Source organism: Harpia harpyja, chromosome 12, assembly GCF_026419915.1.
Source record: "Harpia harpyja isolate bHarHar1 chromosome 12, bHarHar1 primary haplotype, whole genome shotgun sequence".
NCBI lineage: Eukaryota > Metazoa > Chordata > Aves > Accipitriformes > Accipitridae > Harpia > Harpia harpyja.
In genome coordinates this window covers 30,385,721-30,409,698 of record NC_068951.1, presented here as the reverse complement: position 1 = coordinate 30,409,698, position 23,978 = coordinate 30,385,721, and the positions used below count along the sequence as shown (strand labels likewise).

The 23,978-nt window shown below is 49.3% G+C and overlaps 2 protein-coding genes across 17 annotated transcripts in view; both read right to left on the bottom strand.

Annotated features, from left to right (window-relative positions):
• XXYLT1 (xyloside xylosyltransferase 1) overlaps window positions 1-15,726 on the bottom strand; it is a 38,517-nt gene extending 22,791 nt beyond the window's left edge. Inside the window, exons 1-2 of the mRNA XM_052804020.1 lie at window positions 15,263-15,726; window positions 8,332-8,479 (exon numbers count right to left, since the gene is read on the bottom strand). Of these exons, the coding sequence (XP_052659980.1) occupies window positions 8,332-8,479; window positions 15,263-15,694 (580 nt within the window). The 5' untranslated portion in view covers window positions 15,695-15,726. The remainder of the gene's footprint in view (window positions 1-8,331; window positions 8,480-15,262) is intronic.
• Window positions 15,727-15,779: 53 nt separating this feature from the next.
• Window positions 15,780-23,978, bottom strand: part of ACAP2 (ArfGAP with coiled-coil, ankyrin repeat and PH domains 2) — a 71,066-nt gene continuing 62,867 nt past the window's right edge. For 15 of the 16 annotated variants that reach the window (XM_052802791.1, XM_052802807.1, XM_052802795.1 and 12 more), the window contains one exon: window positions 15,780-20,535. In XM_052802791.1, the coding sequence (XP_052658751.1) occupies window positions 20,432-20,535 (104 nt within the window). In that variant the 3' untranslated portion in view covers window positions 15,780-20,431. The remainder of the gene's footprint in view (window positions 20,536-23,978) is intronic. The other variant, XR_008237382.1, reaches the window with a different exon arrangement.

Here is a 23,978-nt window from a genome sequence, read left to right as displayed (position 1 = left end):
AGCAGGAAACCTTTTAATCAGACAAAATAAGGTTTAATTCCAGGTTGCCATAAATTACAAAGCACTGCGGATGGAAAGCTGTGAAGTAATGAGCGGACGAGATGGAAAGGGAAACCAAAAAGAGATACAGGAAAATAAATGCATTAAGGTAGATGAGCTCACGTCCCGATTAACTGCACGTGGTGGGGGAAGGGGCTGCAGGGCTGCAGGCAGATTTTGTCCTTGTTTCTTCCTGCTAAGCTCTAATGAGCTACGGCAGAGCGGGGAGCGAGGCCGTGGGGGAAAGCAGCCCCGGCATCAACGCCGAGTGACCCCCAGCAGCTTCCACTCTTTGGGGACGGGGAGCGGGGCTGGCTGGGGAGGGAGGAGGGCAGCACCCACCTGCAGCGCTGGGCGCAGGGACCCTGCTGCTCCGCGGGGAGGGGGGGAACAGCCGCACGCGCCTGCCCCGGCCTGACAGATCTAGGACACCCAAAAATAATCGATGGTGGCACCGCAGCAAGGGGCGGCCAGCGGAAATGATGAGAAGTGACACCACCCCCGGGGGCTGCGGGTCGCGCCAGTCCCCATCGGCAGCGGTGCCGCAGGGAAGGGGCCTCCGCCGTGCCAAAGCGCCCGGGGGGCTGCCGGGCACCTGCGGAGCAGCAGCCGCGTCCCCCTCATCTCAGCAGCCCTTCCCGACGGCATCTCCGCAGCAGGGCTGGGGCCGAGGGGCTCTCCTGCCAGGAGAGACACGTCCTGCAGGCAGCCGGACAGGGTCAGTGTCTCATTTCGGCAGGTGAAGACCCCCCTACAAGGCCACCGCCTCTGGCATTTACCTGGGGTGGGCTTATTTAAAGGTCTGCTGTTGCTGGCTCCCAAAAAGCACCACGAAAACAGCTCCCACGGCACAACAGGCTCGCCCCAGCAAGGAACAATGGCTGGCACCGCTCTCCCTATTGCTCGCAAATCCATCACTCCAGCCTCTTCTCTCCTCATCACAGGATCTGACATGAGTGCGTGCAGCCCAGAGACAGGCTGGGGAAGGAATCTGGCTGTTTTTCACATGGCTGCGGCAGCGTGAAGCAGGGAGGGAGGTTATGAGAGCACACCAGAAACTATTAACACTCCCTCCGTCCCTGTAAAGATGGAAACATTTTTGCCAGAAAATAAACCCTTCGGCTACTGCAGCACCCCGTGGGAACTGCGGCTTGGGAGCACGTGGCTCTGGGGCCACCACCCATGACTTCAGCACAGACCCCAGTCTTCTGTGCCTCTTCACAACATCTCCACTTCAATAACACACCATCAGGCCTGGAGCATCTGGGACACAGGCACTCTCCTCCTAGCACTCTCCCAACCTGCTGCGTCTCTGTGTAGCCCCAATGTGGTAGGGCTCAGCAACAATGGCAACGCTTAGCCAGCAGGAAAGGATCAGGAGTGACGTGCTCTCAAAATGCTCATTTATTACAGTGCAAGTCACTGAGTTTTGTGGGTAGCTGCACCGTGCACCAGGAATTGCTCTGCAGCTGACAGGAGGAAGAAGAGGAGGTGATGCTTCCTCATCTCCCTTAGCCGGGCTCCACCTTACAGACCTCTAATGCACATTTCTTTGTTCATCGTGTGACGCAGGATTAGTGCACTGCAACTCACTGCACACAGGTGCTGTTGAGGGGAAACGTCGTGTGCAGTCACCTGGCACCCCACAGGCAAACAGACCCCTGACTCGGGCAATCCCGCATTATGGATCTGAACATCGCAGCTGCAATGGCAAACCCTCACGCACGCACACCTACAAAGGCAACAGACAACGTTTTCAGGACGCTGCCTGCCTGCTTTCACAGAAGCGCACTAGCAGAAGACAGTTACTTGTCAAGGCGTTGTTCCAGCAACAGACTATTTTCCTGATACCTCTCTGCTTAACCCACTCCCCCCGGCTCCCAGGCTCTCCACCTCCACAGCCAGCAGCAGGAGTGCGCCGGGTGCCTGACCTCGGCACAGGCAAGATGCCCTGAGAAGGCAGAGAGCGGCTCAGCGCTCGCTCCAACACATCTCCTCCCTGGCCTTTGCCCTCCTCCAGCTCTGCTCGGTGGGAAAGGAGTAAGCTGATGCTCACAGAGGCCACTGTCTCGGGGCCGGGGCTCCCAGAGCAGGCAAAGGCTGCTATCAGTTTCATGGGAGACCAAGCCAGAGCCAGAAGCTGGAGCCTGCTGCAAGCAGCACCAAACCCCAAGCTGCCTGGGGCTTGGTCATTAAGAGGCAGCTTGGACAAACATCATTATAATTTGGTCTATGCTTAATAATCAGTACAGCCGTTGATAATGAGCTGGAGAAATTGCCCCATTCAGAGTCTGAGGCCAGGGATATCACTGGACCTCCCATTTGATCACAGACGTTGAAGTCTGGATACCTGCTATGAAGCCGATGGCACAGCTCCCGGCCGGCAGCCACTTCCCCGGACACGGTGCTGCTTATTCACCTGTAGCAGCCGGCTGCGCTTCCCCCCACCACATACAGCCACGTCCCCCCCCGATGTGCTCCTGCACAGCTTGCAGCTCGGGGAGATCCTGAAGTTTGGTGTCTATCAGGCAGCAGCTTGCGATGATTTCCTCTGCCCTGAGGCAGCCCAGCATCTACGTCGTCCTGCAGCAAGGAGCTCCACAGATCACCGCACTCTGTTATAAACCCAACTCTCACCAACTTCGATGCCTCCCAGTTCTTGTACAAACATCTGCCTTGCACAGCTCGTGGCTTCATGGACCACACCGTAACCCCCTCGGCTGGCCCTCTCCCAGGCTGGAGAGTCCCAGACAGCCAGGTTTGTCCCTTACCGCTCTTCTCTGAACCTCTTCCAGTTTTTTTCCAACAGACCATGTCGATATGCCATAAATTTCAGCAATACATAATGATCATTCTTGCTTTGTTCTCCTTCCTCATAGCTCCTCATCTTTGTTTAGTCACACAGAAACTTACCCACTTGTCCCACTGCTGCTTAGTTCCCTTTCCTGCCTTTGATGAATAATCTTATCAAATACATCTGCAGACCAAGCTCCTGAGTTTTCAGTCAGCAAGTCCCCAGGTGTGTCTTCATGGTAGAGTACTGCCCAGCTCCTACTTCTCTTATCCATCGCCTCTCATAAGCACTGCAACCAGTGGTCTTAATAGTTTGGTCGTATCTCACCCGACTGATTTCAATAGTGATAATTATGTCAAGTATTTCCTCACCAAATATTCTCTCCCAAATATTTTCCAACACATCCACTTTCTTATCCCAATTCCTAACACCAGAATAAACCAGGCGGGGAATTGGCTCTCTTCCACTTCTCGGTCCCATGCTTTCCAAGTATTTAAAACAGGCAAGGGGTGAGCTGAACAGCATTTGCCTCTCTCCCCACCTGTTAGCTAGACACCTTCTGATGGCTCTCGCTGTCTGCTCTTGGAGCCTTCTGCAGGCACATGGGTCATCCCTGGGATGCAGGAGGCATCAAAGCAGAAGAGAGGCTGGGCACGAGGAGGTACCATCCTGCTCAGCTGCTTTCCTGGAGATGTCCAAGCCTAATTTTATACATATGCTTTTAAGAGATCCCATTAGTGGAACTAAACATTGCAGTCACATGCCATCCTGCTCCACACTTTTCCCTCCACCGCCCACGTGAAGACACAGAGCCATGTTAGCATGAGCAGGGGGCCCATCCTCGCCGGCACTCCCTCTCCAGGCAGACATCCCAGCCGTGGCTCTGATCAGCTGCATCCCACCAGCTTCAGGGGAGCAGAGCCGTGTTCCTCTCCCTGCCCACCCAGAGCCATACCAGGATCAACGAGTTGGTGCTTCGCCAGCGCCTGAAAGATGCAGCGTGCTGCACGAGGGCTAACCTCATGCATGGCAGAGCCCATGGGCCCTTTGCACCCCATGCTCATCTCGCACCCTTCATCAGGGCTTCTACCTTCAGGCTGGGCCGGTCAGTGAGAGAGAAACCCTGAGAGCTCCCCCACACGCTGCCAGGCAGGGAGGAGGAGCCCATGTTCAGAGATGACGCTACTCCCCAGGAAGACTGCCAGCTCTTCTTACAGGCCAGGAAACCCTGCTGCCTCCAATTTGTCAAATACCATCTTCAGTCAAGTTCTGCTAAATACCCTCACTCCATGTGAGGCGCAGTACCTCCAGCCAGGTTTCAGAGACTCCCCTGAGCTAACGGACTCCACTCCTCTGTCCAAGTTGGCAGAGGTAAGCCACAAAGCTGCTTCTCTGTCCTGTCCCATTTTCCCTCTGCTCCTTCTCTTCTCCCACAGGGTCATCCTGCTGCAGCATGGTCAGCAAAACCAATGGAGTCAAACACCAAGCAGCAGTTTCCAAAGCTCTGCTCAAGCTGCTGGATGCTGACATCTCTCCCTTACCCCACCAGCTGCTGAGGACACCCAGTTGCTAAACTAATTCTCCCTGAAAACTACCTGACTTGGGCCAAGGATGGGGGCCAAGAATTTCCCGGGGAGCCCACAGCTTCCCCAGGCTGCCTCTCTGCCAACCCCAACTCCTCCTCCCCTCGCCCGAAGCACCAGGACTCTGTCCCGTGATCTTGCCTGCCAGGCAGACCTGCCCAGACATTACTGCTTCATGTGTCCTTAAGGAGAGTGATAAAAAGCTTGCTGGGTCCTCTTAAGTTACACAACTAAAATGACAAGTGATTAGAGGGATCGAAGCCAGCTGGGAAATGAGAGGCCACCACCTCTGGATGGGCATGCTGAGAGGGAAAGTAGAAAGGTCTGAGTCCTTGTCCTCCTCCCTCCTCCTAGCACTGCTCTGCAAGTCCCAAGACCATTTCATGCTGGCACTGTCCTCATCCTGGCAGCTCCTCCTAAGCCTGAACCCTGCTTGTCCTCTCTCTTTGTAACCTTCCCGTCACTTCTCCCTTGCAGAACCATTGCAATGCATCAAGCCCTCCTTGAGCTCTTTGGCCCTGGCCACACTGCATTAAAACAGGATTTATGAGCCTCAAGCACAGACAAGAGTTATGCAGTCTGCACTTCTGCACGCTGCATACCAAGTCCCCAGCTGGTTTAAATCAGATTAACTCCACTGATGTAAGACATTTAAGGCAAGAGAGTTCCATGATTTACACCAGCTAAGAAGCTGTTATATTATAGTTTGGCAGCTGCAGGTTTTAGATCTCAAGTTTTTTGGGCAAGGATCCCAAGCAACAGTGAAAGACAGAGCAGCTGAGTGGCAAAACCTATTTATTCTCAGCGCAATATGCACGCAGCCAGCACGTGTTCCACAAAAGTCTTTTTTTTTAAAAAAAACAACCACCCTGATGTTCAGTTTTCAGTGCCATTGCTCTGCAAAGTCAGTGCCCCATCACAGCCCCAAGGCTCCAAACAAATCACTAAGTCATGATACTACGGAAATGCCTCCCTTCAAAAAATGATAAATTTGGGAAACTAAAGCCAGGCAACTTTAATGCAAAGGTTGCTAGCTATTGAAGATAACCTATAGACTGATTAATACAAACGCAATCAAACACACAAGAGAGTTTAATATTCAGATCAGGGCCTTCATTTCTGCCGGCGGATGCTTAAGCTTCCAATCAAACCTGGCTTCCACAAAAAAGGTGCCTGTAGAGGTGCACAAAAAGATGCAGCACTCAGGGCAGGTGAAATGGCACAGAAATCCACCAGGAAAAATGCTAACACTGCCTGAAAAGGAAGGTTTAGTCCTTTCTCCTCCAACTTAGCAAAGCAGCTTCTTCATACTAGTAGAGGCTGGTTTGTCAGAGCCAGGAGAGCGGCAGGAGCCCAGTGCCATTCCCACGCCACCCAGAAGCCTGAAAGCAGGCAGCAGACCTGCAGCCTTCCCTGCTGCCTCCTGTCCAGGGCCGGCTGTGCAGGGAAACGGGAGGGACCAGGGAGCCCCGCCAGCCCCATAAATCACCAGGCGCCCAGCGCAGTAAATCTGACCTCCCTTGCAAGGGAAATATAAATCAGCTTTACTAGCAGCTTCTGAAACAAAAACTAAGCTCATGAAACTGTAAAAATGCCTCTTTAAACATCCTGTGCCCCGAACAGACCACTGAAAGCCCCGTCAGGCTGAGGGAGAGCAAACAAGCTTTCCAAGAGACAAGACAACTCGCGGGTTGACAAACCGAGAAAAGGCATTTCAGACTGAGCAGCTTCTTGCTGGCAGGCAGCACAACATGGATATCTTTAGCACACGGCAAAGACAGGGTAGGGAATCGGGAGGAATGAATTAGCCAGCATTAATACCGTCGTTTGTATTCAGCGTACTTCAAAGCACTTGCAATGCAGACATCACCAGACACACAAAAAAATTACCCAAGTCTAACGGAGACCAAAGTACAGCACATTCGCTGGAGCCCACAGAGTAATGATCGGCAGGGGTTGGACGGGACCCTCGGGGCCACCTCACCCCACAGCCCCCGGGGGGATGAAGCAGGCCACCTTCCTGCCTGCTTGTCCTGGTTTCAGCTGGGATAGAGTTAACTGTCTTCCTAGTAGCTGGTACAGTGCTATGTTTTGAGTTCAGTATGTGAAGAATGTTGATAACACTGATGTTTTCAGTTGTTGCTCAGTAGTGTTTAGACTAATGTCAAGGATTTTTCAGCTTCTCATGCCCAGCCAGTGAGAAAGCTGGAGGGGCACAAGAAGTTGGCACAGGACACAGCCAGGGCACCTGACCCAACCTGGCCAACGGTGTATTCCATACCATGTGACGTCCCATCCAGTTTAGGAACGGGGAAGTGGGGGCAGGGATTCACCGCTCGGGGACTGGCTGGGTGTCGGTCGGCGGGTGGTGAGCAATTGCACTGCGCATCATTTGTACATTCCAATCCTTTCATTATTGCTGTTGTCATTTTATTAGTGTTATCATTATCATTATTAGTTTCTTCTTTTCTGTTCTATTAAACCGTTCTTATCTCAACCCACGGGTTTTGCTTCTTCTCCCGATTTTCTCCCCCATCCCACTGAGTGGGGGGGCGTGAGTGAGCGGCTGCGTGGTGTTTAGTTGCTGGCTGGGGTTAAACCACGACACTGCTCTTCCCTAATGCCTGCCCGTGCAAATTAAACACTACTGCCCTACTCTTTAATGAGCTAGCATGGGACGGCTGTGCCAGGACGACAGGGGCAAGCCCAGAGGAAGCCTCACGAACCAGTGCAGAGGCAGGAGTTACTGGGCAGAGCCAAACTGGGACAGGGCTCAGCAGGGGCACAGGGGAGTCGTACCCGCCCACGTCCCAGCAAGAAAGAGCAAAACTGCACCTGAGATCCGTGGCAGGAAGTCTACAGGGAATATTATGGATGGGCAGAGGCTCCAGATGCCGAGAAAGCTGCTGGTGCCGGCGGTGCTAGCCATGGGAACAGCTATTTCAGCAACACACACCTCTGGGGACGGGCCACCACTGTGTGCTATCCACAAACAGCTTTGAGGCTGGTCACCTCCTCCTGGGGCAGCTGTATGGCCAGGCAGGACCCCAGTGCTCTCTGCCACCACTGCCACCCGCACCCTGCCAGAGCACAGGGAGGGCACGTGGCCAGCCCGGGAAGGGACGATGCCATCACCGGTGCGTTGGGCCAGCCAGGCAGCTGGCAAGGACTGCCCAGGGACCTGTGCGGGGAAAGGACAGGCAGGGCTGGGGGAGCTCCAGGGAAGGGGTTTGGAGCCCAGGGATGCAACATTCCTCCTCATGCAACCGGTCCAAGGCTAGAGAGCATGCTGGTCCCAGGAGAAGCACCCACGTGCAGCCAGGGAAGGAAAACATGGCATCAACTGAACCAAGCCCCTTCTGCCAGCTGCCTTGTTTTCCTGCAGATTTATTGTTGTTCCTGCACTCAATAACAGCAGAGCAAAGGCACAATAAGGAAACGTAAGTGATCAGTGGCTGCTAATCAGCAAAGCTTTCCAAGAGCTCACCGAAGCCAAGAGGAAAGGCTCGACAACCGCTCTCTGCTGCTGCTTGTTTAGCGCACAGCCACACCACAAGTGTGCGGCACCTCTTTCTGCTGACACCTCAAGGGGAAGGGGGGCTGTAAACACACACAGAGCAAGCACGCTTGCTCCTGTCTCACCTATCCTACCATCTCAGGGCACAAGGGCAGGGCCAGCTGCCGTGCGGCATGGATAACCTCCTGCCGCTCACGCCAGTGGAGACCTGGATGTGGGTGGTCTTGGACCAAAGGGTCCTTCACTCTGCAGGGAGGAACAGAACCCCAGGAGCCCACCCCAAAAGTTTATTAACTTTCCTGGCATTTCAAATAGCACTGGATAACATCTCTGTGCAGAAGAAAAAGAGAGCCCGTGTTGCCAGAGGCTGCTGCTGCAGCAGCTGAGCAGAGGCTTACCTTTGGGCATGATGCGATGCATTGCAACTGACAAAAAGAAGATCGAGTCGCTGTAGTAGGTCCCTGATCCAGCGCTGAAGTGTTTCTGCATGGCTTCAACGATTGGAAACAGCTTTTCCGTCAGCTCATTCACATCATGGACTATTACCTGGGAGAGACACCAGAAACACGACTCAGCTGCCGCCTCTGGGGACTGGCCCAGCGCTGGCAGCCTTTGCTCAGCCTGCACTGACGTGGGGCGATGGGGGGAAGGTTGTTAAAGCACAAATACTGGTGGTGGCACTGCAGCTGCAAAAAGTGGCCCAACTGCCCCGGCCCCTGCACGTCCCCCTGCCACGAGAGCCAGCAAAGTGCGGCAGGGAAAGGAGGGAAGGATTTTTACAGCCATTTCATAACTGTGAGATGGGCAGACTCAAATCCACTCACACAATCAAGCATGCTCTATGTTTTGTGGGTTTTTTTCTGGTCTGTTCCCACTGCCTAATGCAACCACATATCTGGTTGCCCATATGGAGTCCATCAGAAGAGGTGACGGTTCGCTCCAGGCTCTGGCATCCTGCCTTTTTGAGGCAAGCCAGACCATGTCACTTACCCTGAGGACCAAAACTTGCTCCCTGCTCCAGAGGCAGGCTGCGACAGGGCCAGCGATGCAGCCCGGATTTCCTGAACCTTAGCCCAGCATGGAGGCAAGCTCTGCAGCACGTCCTGCCGGGGCTGGAGGGGGAAAGGGAGGATGGGCCACAGCATGCCAATGAAATCCAAACATCAGGAGTTACAGCAGAGCCGAGCAACTTCTCTAGATGGATCTCAGCCCGCTTGTGCTGGAGCTTTGCTCGCGCTCAGCCAGCAACGCTCTGCATGTCTCGGCCCTGCTGGAGCCCGCGCACCAGCACTGGCCCCGGCACACCTGTGCAGGTCATGGCTACGGGACAGTGTGTTGGTTTTGGCTGGGATAGAGTTAATTTTCTTCACAGTAGCTAGTGTGGGGCTATGTTTCGGATTTGTGCTGATAACACCGTTGACAACACAGGGATGTTTTCGTTATTGCTGAGCAGTGCTCACACAGAGCTGAGGCCTTTTCTGCTTCTCACCCCACCCCACCAGCGAGCAGGCTGGGGGGCACAAGGAGTTGGGAGGGGACACAGCTGGGACAGCTGACCCAACTGACCCAAGGGGTAGTCCAGACCATACAATGTCATGCTCAGCATATAAAGCTGGGGGAAGAAGGAGGAAGGGGGGGACATTTGGAGTTACAGCATTTGTCTTCCCGAGTAACTGTTACGGGTGATGGAGCCCTGCTTTCCTGGAGATGGCTGAACACCTGCCTGCCCACGGGAAGTGCTGAATGAATTCCTTGGTTTGCTTTGCTTGTGCATGCATGGCTTTTGCTTTACCTATGAAACTGTCTTTATCTCAACCCATGAGTTTTCTCACTTTTACTCTTCCAATTCTCCCCCCATCCTATCGGGGGAGTGAGTGAGCGGCTGTGTGGGTCTCAGTTGCCAGCTGGGGTTAAACCGTGACAGCCAGAAACAGGAGCAACTGCAAATGTACCTTGTCAGCTACTGAAATTTTACAAGCTTATAATTAATTTTGGTCAAAGTCCGATGAACAGGAACTTTCATGCAGCCTGATGCTCATTATACACACAGAAGGACGCAGGTCACTGAATCACGCAAGATAACCAGAGGGATTTTCAGGGCAATTAAGAGAGACAAGGGACACGACCCCGGTGTGGATAAGGGGGAGTGCAGGAACTCGAGTGTGGAGACTCGAGGTCGCGCTGCCTTCTTCAGGCCAGGGAAAGCAGGAAAAGCCCCACAGGAACTGAAGGACAGCAAGGACCCAACTTTGCAGCAGTACTTGAATTTTGGAAAGGGGAGCCTATATCCCTTGTTTGAGGGATACCAAGACACTTCCCCAAGCTGGCCCTGCCTTCTGCCTTCAGCAGGGAACTCAACCCCACAATCTCTGTAGGTCCATTCCAAACTAAACTAATCAAGGGTTCTGCGGTTTCTCTCCTTTTCCCTACTAAAACTTCATCTGCTTAACAGCAAGGAGCCCTGCACTACACACTTAAACATGCAGGATAGAGCATTTGTTCGTTCGTTTGTTTAAAAAAAACCAACCCTAAACCAAGTCAAGTGCTTCAAAGGAAAAAGCAGCTCTGGAGCCCGAGCTGGTGCAATGACCATCCTCTCTATGGGATGCACAAGGGCCTGCTTTGACACCCAGCAAGGCTGGCACGGAGATGGAGGCAGTGAGCAGTCTGGGGCTTCTTCCTCCCACACCTTCTTGCAGAAAACGTTACCGAGATCAAAGTGCTCTCGCATCAGAGCAGAGCTTGCCGGAGGCGGGGAGCCGCTTGTGGGACCTGCAGTACACTGAACAAGGCAAGGTGATGGGCCCCTCCTGACCCCCGGCACAACGGGTGAGCCCACAGTGGGGTACCGCTGGAGGACAGCCACAGCAAAGTCCCCATGCCTCCCCTCCTGGGGAGACCACCCCAAACACCCACCCTCAGCCACTGGCCCCTGCTGTCAGACGGGTGCTGTCCGAGAGCCCTCGTGCAGGCTCCGCGGCCAGCATGTCCTTCGGCGGGGCGGCCATGCTGCCGGCGTCCCAGCTGCTGGGCTCAGGGCCAAGCGCCTGCAGGAGGACGGCAGGAAAAACACAGAACAACATGTACCAGGAACGTGCATTAGGAGAGCTCATCAGCAGCCACACCTGGCTTTGGATAGCACAGCATATTCCCCAAGACACCGCAGGGGAGGAAACGCCGTTACCGGTAACGTTACGGCAGCACCTCGCTCCAGCCCTGCCAAGCTGTGCGGCCGGCTTCGCCATCGTGTTTAGCACCGCCAGCGCTGCAGGAACAGGCAGGAGAGCAGCACGGCTGCGGGGAGCAGATCGGCAGCACCAAGCGCTGCTGCCGGCAGCGATCCCAGGTGACAAAACAGAGCAAAACACCACTACTCTCCAGGTGCAAAGGCACCACCACCACTGGGATGCGCGACGCTCTGCTCCCAGCCCAGCGCGGTAGGGGCAGCTTCGGGGTCTGGCTGGACTGGAGAAGCACGGAGGAGAAATACAGCACCTGTAACCACCCTTCTCTGCATCCGGCAAAGGCAGCCTGAGGTCTGCACAGCACATGGGAAACAGCTGAGCGGGGGGAAAAATAAGTCAAACCAATTCCAGTCACCTCTGAAACGAGCAGAGTGCCAAGCACCAGTGGACAAAAATCATGGGAAAAATACTCCTGAAACTCCAGACACAGCATCATCCGCCTTCCCTCCCCTGCCAAAGAAAACAGGAAAATTTGTGTCTTTTGCCCACCCTTTGATTAGGCACTTCTGCAAAGCAAACCCCTGAGCAGCTGAACCTTCCTTCCGCAGCCACAGGCCGGCCAGTCTCTCCAGGACCGCAAGGGCTTCTCCTCTCCCCACTGCTGACTTTAGCACAGCTTGTTGATCCGCTGCTAATTTTGTGCTTCGTTATTTATTTGTGTAGCAGCTTTCAGTAAATCCCTGTAGCTAAATCCGACCACATTTGCTGAGAACATCAAGAAAAGTAAGTTCTAGGGGTTTCCTGTGCAAGCAGTCTTATAAGCACACGTCCCGCACTGAGAAAAGACCCTTTCAATTGATTCACTAGGAAAAAACAACCCACGTTTCGTTTGTCTTTAACTTTCCCTCCTTCTCGTGCCAGGTATCTTTGCAGCTCTCTTGTAAGCACTGGGTCACGGCAGCTCAGTTAAATTCACCCCAGCACGTCTTCGCACAGCACCGGACCCACAGAGGAGTCAGCGTTTGGCAGCATCCTCCGCGGGGCTGATCTAAACAAGCAACCAGGAAGAGCAACGAGCAGAACGCGCAGTTAATTTTATTCTCAGAGGGGAACGGAATAAATAAGCGATATGAATCAGCACCAGGAGTCAGAGCATGCAGCCCAGAGTTGCAGGAAACGAGGCGAGTCGGGTCTCTTTGTAAGCACAGTATCGTCTGCTGAGACGTGCCCAGGCTCGCTCCCGAGCACTTCCCGCTCACCACGAAGCGGGAGAGGCTGCAGAGATCACCCTGCAACCCACGGGGCAGGACACGCTCCCTGCGACTGCGAGGATAAAAGCCCTGGTAAGAGCCCAGCAGAACCTCTGGGAGCCAAGGCTCGGAGGACAAGGCGTGGGCAGGAAGGCCAGGTCCTGGCTGGGTGCCGGCGTGCGGCGAGTCCTTCCTCCGGCACCGCCGCTCACGGGTGCTTCCCGGCCAACTTCCTCCGTCCCCACGGCTCTCCACCCCACGCTAAAAAGCCACGCAGGCACCACATCGCAGAGCACCAGCTCCATCTGCCGCTCGCCGTCGGCACGCTGCGCTCCCAGCTCCACATCTGGGACACATCTGTAGAGGCACTGTGGGACTGGTGACGCCACGTCACGACTGCCCCACGCCTGGGGCAGCCCAGGTCCGCCCTGCCCTGCACGGCAGGGAGGGTCCTGTGCCTAAGCTGCTCCCACACACCCCACTGCGGTGCACCCCAAAGCCCCCCTGCTCTCACCCTCCGCACGCTGCCCTGCCTGGCAGGCTGCAGCTGGCTGCTTCAGTCTCCAGGAGATCTTGAAAGTTTCTGAATTTGCTTAGGGAGAGACAAGAGCTGGCCCATGACCTTCCCCAAGGGTTAGGATCTAGGTCTGATTCCTGGGTTTCACTCTAACAGAGGACCCAACCGATCCCAGCTCTGCTGGGAGGGGAGGGCAAGGACAGCTCCAAAAGCAGAGCCTGAATCACATCCTCACGAAGAAAAAGTGAAGTTCAAGGTTTTTATCAATCCTGCCTCTGCAGCTCAAGCTGCCCTCTGAGCACTTTATCAAGCCTCATCTCTGGGCCTGCTCTAGGAAAACAGCATAAGAACCAGGAGAGCGTTCTGGGGACACCAAGAGAACCAGGAAAGGAGAGGTCTCAGGATGAAGATGGGTTACCGCTGGGGCTACCCGAGCATCAGGATCAACTGCCTTCAACATTTTAGCAGCACCAAAGGTCCAAGTTAGGGTGATGTTTCTTGCTGATAAAGAGGAGGAATAGGGTAGGCTACAGCAAGAATAAAGAGGTGCTGTCACCTGCTGGCGTACCAGAAACCGGTGCAGTATTAGGGGCGAGGCTGTACGCTTGAGGAGCAGGCAACAGCCTCTGCTCTGTACTAGGAACTCTACCTAAAACCAGGAAAGTGGATAGATCTGAAGTCTACTGCCAACCAATAGGCCAGCTAATGAAACCAGGATACATCAGGCTCTGTCAGGAGAGAGGAAAGAAGCTGCCCCACTGAGTAGATCCCAGGCGAGATCTCACCTGAGCCCACCAGACCACACTGCTTGCTTACACCCAAAAGATCAGTTCTGGCACAAGACCTACTCACCAAGCCATGAGCCAGGCTTTACTGCGAGTCCACAGGCACCTACAGAGAGAGGCCCACCCTGCAACAGACACATTGCCGCATGCCCCCACCTCACGCAACATTCAACTCACAAGCCCGTGTCCCCCTGGAGAAACGATGCCAGCAAGGCTGCCCGCAGAAGAATTTGGTTTCCGAGAAGAGCAGATGGCAGTAAGGCAGCCGCACGCAGAGAGGGGTGTCTGCAAGGGATCCGCACGCCGTGGTGGCCCGGGGGTCCTCCCACTCCAGGGGACACGGTACCACAAACCGGAGCTGGGCCGTCGCTCTGCACATTTGCCCTGCGCCGTCATGGGGCACTCCTGGTCCACCACGCTGCAGCAGGGAGGAATGCTCCTGAAGGTAGCTGTGCAGACCCCCTCCAGACAGCTGAGCACGGCTGGCAGGGTGCAGGTTACCCACCACTGACGGATACGTGACCTGACTGAGCGCCAGCACTAGTAAAGTGCTGTTTAAGGAGAAGGAGAGGTGGGATTATTTACCAACAAATGATCTGTATGAACAATGTTGAGGTTACGTCTCAGCAGAGTTCAGCTAATATTAAACTCCTGAAAGATGAGAAATGGAAAGTTACAGCAGAAGCAGAGGACACTTCCAGGCAATACTCTGCAGCAGCACCTCAGGACAGGAGAGTCAAGTTACCTGGAGTCTCTGAACTTAATGCTCCTTCAGTTTTCAGACAATGTGTTTAACATGAAGGAAAGCCTGACTTTGCATGGACTGCACTGACTACGTTTTTGGGAGGCGGAACCGTTTCTCTGGCAGGTAGCAGGGTGAACATTTGCACGTGGAAGCACTCTGACCTTTGCAGGCTTTCCATTCCCCTTTTCAAGGGCCACGAGCAGCAGGGCGACAGCCTTCTCTGATCATGGTCCCGCGGGACCACTTGGGAAACCATCTACACGCGGGGCACACCTGGCCCCTGCGCCGAGAGCCTGAACCGGGGCTAACAGCAGGGTCTCTAGAAGAGGAGCAGCACTGCTCAGAGCAACTGCTCTTCTCCCGCAGAAGTGGCTTGCCCGAGGTCTTCCCAGGCCACGCAGCCACCCAGCCCCGAGCGAGGTAATCGCGGAGCCGCACCGGGACACCTCCCGGCAGGCAGCAGCAGCAGCAGCAGCAGGGAGCGCAGGGTCTCAGCTCGCACAGAACGAGCCCTTCAGCAGACTCGAGAGGCCGGGGAGCGGCGCAGCCTTCCCCGGCCCGGGCGGGAAGCGAGCACCCGCCGTAGGGAGCCGGAGCAAGGGCTGCGGGTTGAGCAAGTTTCCTCCCGCCAGGCTGCCGCTGCCTTTGTCTCACGGGAAGAACAACCGCGCTCGCAGGCCCCGCGCGCTTCCGTCGCGACGCCCGGCAGGACGGCAGGCGAGCGGCGGCCCCGCGGGATGCTCCGGCGAAGGCCAGGCCGGCGGTGCCGCTCCGCTCCGCTCCGCTGCCCGCGGCCGCAGAGGGGCCCGGCCCGGCCCGGCGCGGCCGCCCGCCCCGCCGGTCGCACCTGGTGCCGGAAGGCGGCGCCGCGCAGCAGGTCCCGCAGCAGCCCCAGGCCGATGTCCCGGCTGGCGCCCTCGGTGACGAGGTGGAGGTGCAGCGCGTCCCCGCCGCCCAGCCGGCCGTGCCGCAGCAGGGAGCGCAGGGCCGCCTGCCCCTTGGCGCGCAGCGCCGGGCTCCGCTCCGCCTTGGTGAACATCATCAGGAGGTGCAGGTCGCGGCCCCCCGCCGCCGCCGCCGCCGCCTCCCCGGCGGCGCGCTGGGGGTGGCGGTGGGCCGGAGCGGGCGGCGTGGCGCGGAGGCGGCGGGTGGCGCTGGAGAAGGTCTCGCCGCCGCCGCCCAGGTAGTAGAAGGCGCAGACGGCCAGGGCGGCGGCCAGCGCCAGGGCGCAGGGCTGCGAGCGCGCCCAGCCCCGGGCGGCGCGGCCCATCGCCGCCATGCCGGGGGCGGGACCGCCGCCCCGGCGCGCCCCGCCCCCGGGCCCGCGCCCCGCCCCTTCCCCGCCCACAGACGGAGGCCGCCGGCAGCGTACAAAGGTTTAATCAAGTCCAGTATTTACAATCCTTACAGCATGTACAGTCGATTAAGTAACTACAAAGGTAATAATGCGCTTCTCTCATTTACAATGGCAAACTACAGAAAACTACATTCAAGTTTTAGATACAGAGGCTACAGACGTAATAAATGCGAACTAGGGCTGGTTATACATTCTTTACAGTTACCACCTTAAGGGGGGGAAGGGTTCACAGGAGAACGCAAGCATTTTACTGCTGGAATGCTTAAAAAACACCAAGTAGAGGGACACGTGGGTAAAAAAAAAAAAAAGTTCGTTATTTCAGACAGAGTTACCTCTCTGCTTGAGGAAATGACAATTTCTCAGCGATCTCTATCAAAACATGGACAATCTGGGATCCTAACAAAAAAAGTGAGCGGGATTTTTTCCTCCTCTATCATCTCCTTCCATGGGAAGAGAAACAAGAAAATACTGTATGCAGGAAGATAAAGCAAGCGTCTGAAAGGGGGTATACCAAAGCGGCACATTCATCCTTTCCCCCCCCCGCCCCGTATTGCCTTTCTGGAGTTGTCCCCATTTTAAAAATGCACTTTTGTGCAAGCAAGACATTTCAGCTATGAGGCTGCACAAACAAGTGGCATAAACTCTAACTTCGGAAAAAGCGTCCATCTGTGAATGGGCAGAGAGGCCAGTCTGCAAAACTGACTCTCAAAATACTTTCAGTGTATTAAATAACCAGAATAATCAGCTTAGTCCTTTTGACAGTATAAAAATGTTACGTCCTTAGCACTCACACATTATTTGTAATTCTATCAAATGGTCCTTTGATAGTCACCGTGTCATTTGAGATTCTCACGATCAAGAAGCAGAGTTAACATCCACACTGTAAAACAGATGGCTGCAGGGAAGCACCAAAGTCCTGAAAACATCACAGCCAACCCTGTGCTAATTCTAATTCTCACCTTTTTTCTTTAGTACTACAAAGTTTTTGCTCTATCGAGGAGAACTCTAATAATTTGGACATGTGTGTACTGATGTCATACTGCAAAGCAGGAGAAACTTCCTCTTGTACAGGGATTTGCTGACAGCAGTTGGAAGGTCTGGTTGCATTTTCTAAAACTATTTCAGCTCAGTATATAAAGAGGTAAAATATAAAACCCCACAGAGTGAAAAACACAGTATTAATACAGGATCCTTTAACACACTAACATTAGAAGCCACAAAAGGTACAATCCAAAGCCTCTGAAATCAGTGGAAATACTGGCACTGATTTCAGTGACTTCTTGGATTAGGTCCTAATTGGTAAGGAGGCTGAAGTCCACAATGTACTAATGAACAATTGAAACGTGCTTTCAGACTGTGCGTTCAGTATGTGCAGCTTGTGAAAGCAAAGAAAGAATTCTACCATCTACCGCCTTCACCCAAATTTATGGGAACAAAGTCCAGCATGTCTAATATAATTCAGTGGCATAATTCAGTATGATAATTAAGAAATTTAAGTTTATATGCCCTGTACTGACATTAACATAAAATACGAAACCCTATGAACAATCAGAACAATACAGACCACTAAGGAGACCCCACGGACACTCTTTGAATCAACATGCAACGTTAAGTAAATTACACCTCTGAAATCAAGATGCACTAGAATATATGTTGAGCTCCTCGACATACGTCTTTCCAAGAGACTTCTAGAACAGATGATCTAACTCTGGCTAGAAAAAAATATTATAAAATCCTTCATATCTAGTAAATTACTATAAATCCATGTGAAAGCTGATTTTAAACTGTGTTAGGAATCTACTGCTTTGTACCACACCAATTAAGACCTACTATATTTCATACCTACAGAGAAACATGAACTGGAATTGAAGCTTTCCATCATCTTGTACAGAGTACAAGATGCTAACCCACAATGGAGCCTTACTGTCTACTATTCTAGTTATACTCAGATTCCTATTGTAATAAAAATGGAAGTTTCCTAATATCACTGAGCAGCAGATTAGCACTTGAGTCAGAACTTGATATAGAATCCAGACCTTCAGAGCCCTGGTAATGATCATACTTTGTACTACTGAGGGCTGTATCCTGTGAGTTACAGAGGCCCTGGAGCACTGAGCCTGCCAGTGTCTGGTAGGACTAAGCCCTCAATACATTTCATGTAACTTAATGGCATATTCATTTTTGCTGATGAGCAACATATTAAACATATGTATTGCACCTGACCTGAAAAAAGCTTTAATTGAATGCACTTTATACTAGACATCCTAGAGTACCTAAAAGGATTGGGGAACGAGGCTGCAGGATCAGAAGTGACATACCTACTCCCTGAACCATTACAACTCCAGAGCTCCTGACAAGAGTAATACAGTCTGTGGATCAGGTATGTTATGTTATTAGTCCTTTAGCATAAATAGACTGATACTGCTTCCCAGACAGATGAGAGTCGGGAATGCAGCACATGGATCTGCAGAGCTACTGGGAAGAAACTTTTTTTGTCTACAGGAAGTCATCCTGCAAAATTTGTCACAGATTTTTGCGGCTAGGAAGGAAAATACCAGTGGAGATTTGAAATAAGTGTCTTGAACATTTTTTCAGCAGCACAGACTGAGATAGCGATTATGCCATTAAGCTTTAGGTAGCTTTACATTACAGCCAATCACACTATATACTGCCTGTCATGTAGGCTGCAAAAGACAAATCTTTAGAAAAACCTATGTCTGAAGTGTATACTATACATGGTCATATCCTACATTGTCCCATCTGTACACTGGGAATTTTACTTTCTCTAAGATCTACTAAAACATCCACTGCCGTTAAATACTGCAGATTAGGAAGTATATTATAATTTCACAGACAGCTATTTAAACAACAACTTACTAGAAATTACTGCTTATTACAGGTGTTATTCCTAAGTTTCTTATTATTCAGACTAAATGCACTCTTTAAATGGGCAGAATCTGCTTTTCCTAGCATAATTAGACCATACACAAAAAATAACTAATTTGTAAGATTCTTATGCTTGGAAAAAGAATCTATTGGACAATTCTAAAATGCTATTAGCTTTGCAGCAATAATCATTCAGATTTGATGCATTATTATACATTTGATGCAAAATTATAAATATTTTAAATACAATCGTTGAAATTTAACATGCCAGAAAGTTTAATTTTATCATAGTTTACAGAATTTGTTTACCCAATTTTGCTTAGCCAGCTTGGAGAAAAGCCAATTCATTTCCTAAATACATTTAAACAGCAGGTTAGCAAAATGCCATGGCTATTAGGATTATTAAAAACTCACATTGATAGTATGTTACCTAAAAATTCTCAAGTTGTCCACAGGGCAGACAAATAGAGCATAAAGAATGGCGTCTGCTGGTTTGGGGCTTCAGGTGATTACTGTCTAGGTATTAAATAACCTGACACATAAGCATGTATCTACAGACACCATTTATGCATGCATATCAGCAGAGTGGAGCTCACTATTGAGTAAAGCAAATTGTGTTGCTGCCCTCAGAATACAGCTGGAGACTATGCTCATTCATTACTTCACTAAAATGTGTGGTGAAATTCCTAGGTTTTCTTGTGCACACGTTAGTTTAGACAACATGTATACATACACATCTTTGCAGATTATATAAAGGATACTGCTTCCTGGTAAAAAGGATCGATTGCCCTAAATTTAGCATGGCTCCATTACATATGAGATTTTATATATTCAGCTTATGGCTAGTAGTGAGAACAGCAAAAAGAAAAGGTAACGAACAGCCTTCATACGGCTGTTGTACACAAACTCCATTGGCTCAATATTTACTTTCATGTCTCAAATTTCAAGTTTTGATGTCAAAATACTACAAACAAACCCCACATCATGTCCAGAATGATTAAGTTTATTTTTCATGAGAGGTTCCACATGCTCATTTAAAAGTATACTTGCTGCACAGAGAGTTTAATTTAAGAGAAAAAAAGGAAAACAGACTGCTCTTAGAAGTTTGGTCCTCCAGGATGTATACCTATTGTGACTGACCCGCAGTCACTAGCATAAAGGCCAGCCTGGTGTTAAAGCTTCCACTGTGAAAGAACTTACAAAAGAGCAGGAGTTGCCATGTCTTGTTATTAACAGCCTACCTCTAACCAGAGTCAGCGTAGGAACAAGAGAACCTGTTAAGTTATAGGCCCACAAATAGAAGGACAACTCAAGAAGTCATTATCCGATTTCCCTTCCAAACAGTCCCAGAAAATGCAACCCAGACCTTCTTGTCAGAGGCACATTCTTTATGGCAATAGGGAGACAGATGACAGTAGGCAATACTAAATAGCAAAGCTGGTCTGCTCATCCTGCCATCAGGAGTCTGCAACGCATACAGCTACACTCCGCTAACTTTATGTACGAACCACAGACAAACTTGGTACTTGCTAACAGGTACTATTTTTATACTGAGCTAGCAGGTATTCCTTTTTTTAAACATTTTCTTCAGCTGCTGAGGTATACGTATTGTAGAACATAAAACAACTCATACATTTCCCCAGCTACCACAATCTAAAGCTACATTAGAGTGGTCATTTTATCCAAACTATCTAACAAAATGCATATAATTCATTCTGTTAAAGTAAAAAAAGAGTTGCACTATAAGGATCAGGTTCTTTTCCTTCTTGACACTTAAGACTTCTGGGAATCTGACTGCTGGAAACGGTTTAGCTTCTCTGGATTATTTGATGCCATTTGAGAAAAGTCACGAAAAATGTCCTGATAAATTTCATCTCCTAGATAGAAAAGAAAAGGGAAACAGTTTTAAACATTTGTGATAATTAACATCACCCACCATTGCACAAATGCCCTACTGTGCTACCAACTGTATAACACTTATTCACGTATAAAGATTGTTTATAGATGGAATGATGCTGATGTGAACTCTTTGGGACTGTTAACTTGCATGCATGTTCTGTAGAAGCAAATTAAACAAAGCCAAACTATACCTGAAATTGTACCTCACAGGCAGCCACATAGAGGAAAGTTCAGAGTTAGAAAGGAAAAACAAAAGCATTTTAAAGCAATGTAAAAAGAAAAATGTTTATTAGCTATCAAAGAATAAAATCCTTGTTTTTGCAAGGAAGTGCTAACCAAGATTCTCTTCAGAAAAGTGGAATTATGGCATAAAGATTTACTTGGAAACAGAGGTCAGAAGTCTTACAGCCAGACAGAAGTCTCCATGAAAGAAACAATCAGCAAGCAACAGTATAAAAAAAAGCAATCCTAAATAGAGAAATTATTGTTCATAAATCCTTTTGGTCTATTATTTCAGCAAATATAAATTTTTACATGCATTACTGAATATTCGTTGCATCTTTTAGTTTTATTTATAAAAGTGATAATACTTTCCTTAAACATCTTTCATTTGGGGTTTGGTTTTTTTGGTTCTTTTTTTGTTTTTTTTTAAATCTTCACCCTTTGTGCTTAAACACAACCTGACTACTAGTACATATTCCAAAATGCGGGATGGCAGCAATTTCCACCAGGCCCGTCTCCCTCCCCCTCCCTGTCTACACAGGAAAACACATTCAGGAATGATTACTTCTTGAGTCATTGCCAAGTCATTCTTTTGCCACTTTAAAATGGACATTTTCACATTCTTTCATCTGCTGCAGCATTTTGGGCCTTGAGTTCAGGTTTCATTTTAAAACATTAACCATACCCTATTGCCTTCAAAGGGAATTAATTGCATAAAACATTTGGTCTGGTCAGGAACTATGCAGCCATCCAAATTTTGCTGTCTTCCCAACACACACGACCACATAGGACACAAGAGCCCAGCACTACTGTTCCTTGCTGACAGCTTTAACATACATGACAAAGAAATCAACCCAAAATCTCTCTCATAATGTATGTTGAACATGAAGATTTTTTTTTCCAAAATGATTGCAGAAGAAAAGTATTATTTCACTTTTCTTTCCAAAGAGCAGCTTTAAAAAGAATGTTTGTGTGTTTAGAAGTTTGCACTACAGTAAGAAGTTAAACTGTTTTCTTTTTCCATCTTTTAATGCACATTTCCAATATTAGAACTATTGTTCTTTTGGAGATGAGACTCCGTTCATTTGAAAATACTTTCAGAAATGATAACTGACCTTCCAGAAATATTTAACATGCATGGCATGTGGGTTTATATAAAAATGTAATGACATAATTCTTCCCAGACTTTAAAAAGATAAATACATTCAATATGGCTCTACTAGGAAAAGTCAGTTCTAGTGAAATTCCCTTCTGGTTTTCAGATTTAGTTTCAAGTATGTTCTAGAGATGAAGCAGGCACAGGACGCATTTTATTGTAACAGTTTATGATAACTGCTTGCACTGAGAGATAAGCACAGAATGAAGGGAGTTTTAGCATTCACCAAAAGAACAGCTATGAAGAGCACAAATTGGAATCAAGCTTGTATGATAAAAGCAATTATGCTTTTAATACAGAAGAGGGTTCCACTGGTGAACTAGTAGTGTAGTTCAAGTTGCCATATTTGGTTCTTTCAAACTGACTTGAAAGAAAAAACAAAGGATTTCTGCAAGATACATTGTGGCTCTGTTTTTGGCTCTATTACATAACAAAAATATTGCATACAAAAATAGACTAAAATAAAGTGTCCCTTTAGTTTGCATGCTGCATTAAAATACTTAATACTGTAAACCTTATAATTATTTTAAAATCCTACTCTAAAATTGAATTCTGGAAATTCCCTTTCCAAGCAATGTTTTCCCTAAAGTGCAAATTTTATGTACAAAAATACTATAACACCGCTTTACCATTTAACACCACAGTTACTCAAAAGGCACACATCATACATTCAAGAAAAGATAGGAAGAAAAAGTAGCAAAACTAATATCAAATATTTAGCAGACATACTGTAGCACCAGAAGATGAGCACTCAAGTATTATACGAGAAACAGTACAATGGTGCATATGGCTTCTACCACCAGAAATGAACTTTTTGTTGAACAAGTTACTTTCAGCTAGTTCCCATTCTTGGAATATTTTGGAAGACCAACTGTACCTCGCAGAGAAATATATACATTCTCTCAGTAGCTCAAACCAGCCAGGTATATTTAAATTAGAAATGTTGATGCCATTAGCTACATTAGTAATTGTTTATCAACTGCATTACTAAAGCGGAGAAATAGGCAGTTGGCTTCACTCTGATGACAGCAAACTCATACATCGATATTTACCCTCACATAGCTCCCACCAAACATACAATTGTCTTGAAAATCCTTATTTTCTTCTAGAACCATAATTTTGGAAGAGAGGAGTTCTAAAATAAGGGCAGTGCAGATAATTGAACATGTATATGCAGTGAAAAAGACCTGCCTCCTCTACAACCACGTAAAGATATCATACCTTGCAACAGCAGAGAGGTTTTGTGCATACACTTACACATTTACACAACCCTTCTAGCAGGCTAGCAGACGTGAACATTTAAAATACACAAATATTTACCTCAACTTTTAAGAGAGACTTCAGCAAGTAAAGAACCGAGGAGAGCAGAGCTATGCTATCCAAAGATACAGCAAGATCTGCGGCTGGGACACTGTGCTACAGCTTGTGGCCTGAATTTCAAAAATTATTCTAAGGATACCCTCCCCCTGATTTTGGGCAAGCTCTATCCTTTGTGGCAGCTCTAATTTCCATTGTCAGTCTTGCCTGTTTACAATGATCTGATCCTATCTGTAAGATATCTGGATCAGATTGTATCAACTGCAGTCTCTAGATTCTACTGTAATACAAACTGATAAAAAGGTCAAGATATTTTCAATGAAAGACTTAGCCAGCTTTTTAAATTGTCTACCTAATTGAAGAATCTGTCTAAAAAAAAAAATTTATACAAGGTGTCAGGGAAAATAGTCCCCCCCATCTCCAGTTTAAACATATTCATATTTTCATCTTAGTGCCTGTATTTGTTATTAAAGAAACATTTTACTAAACATTTGTAACATTTAATAACCAACTGAGGCTTTTTGTACAAGCTATAGAAACATATTTTCTGGTTTATAATAATTTTGGATTTGTGACAGGTCAATTAAATGACCCCAAATATTAATTTATGATTTAGCACAGAGCTTTTGAATCAAAATACCTACCTCCCTTAAAACAAAGGCATTTTACTATTTGAAACTGATAGTTATTACCTCTTAAAATAAAAATCAGGAGACTCAAAAATAC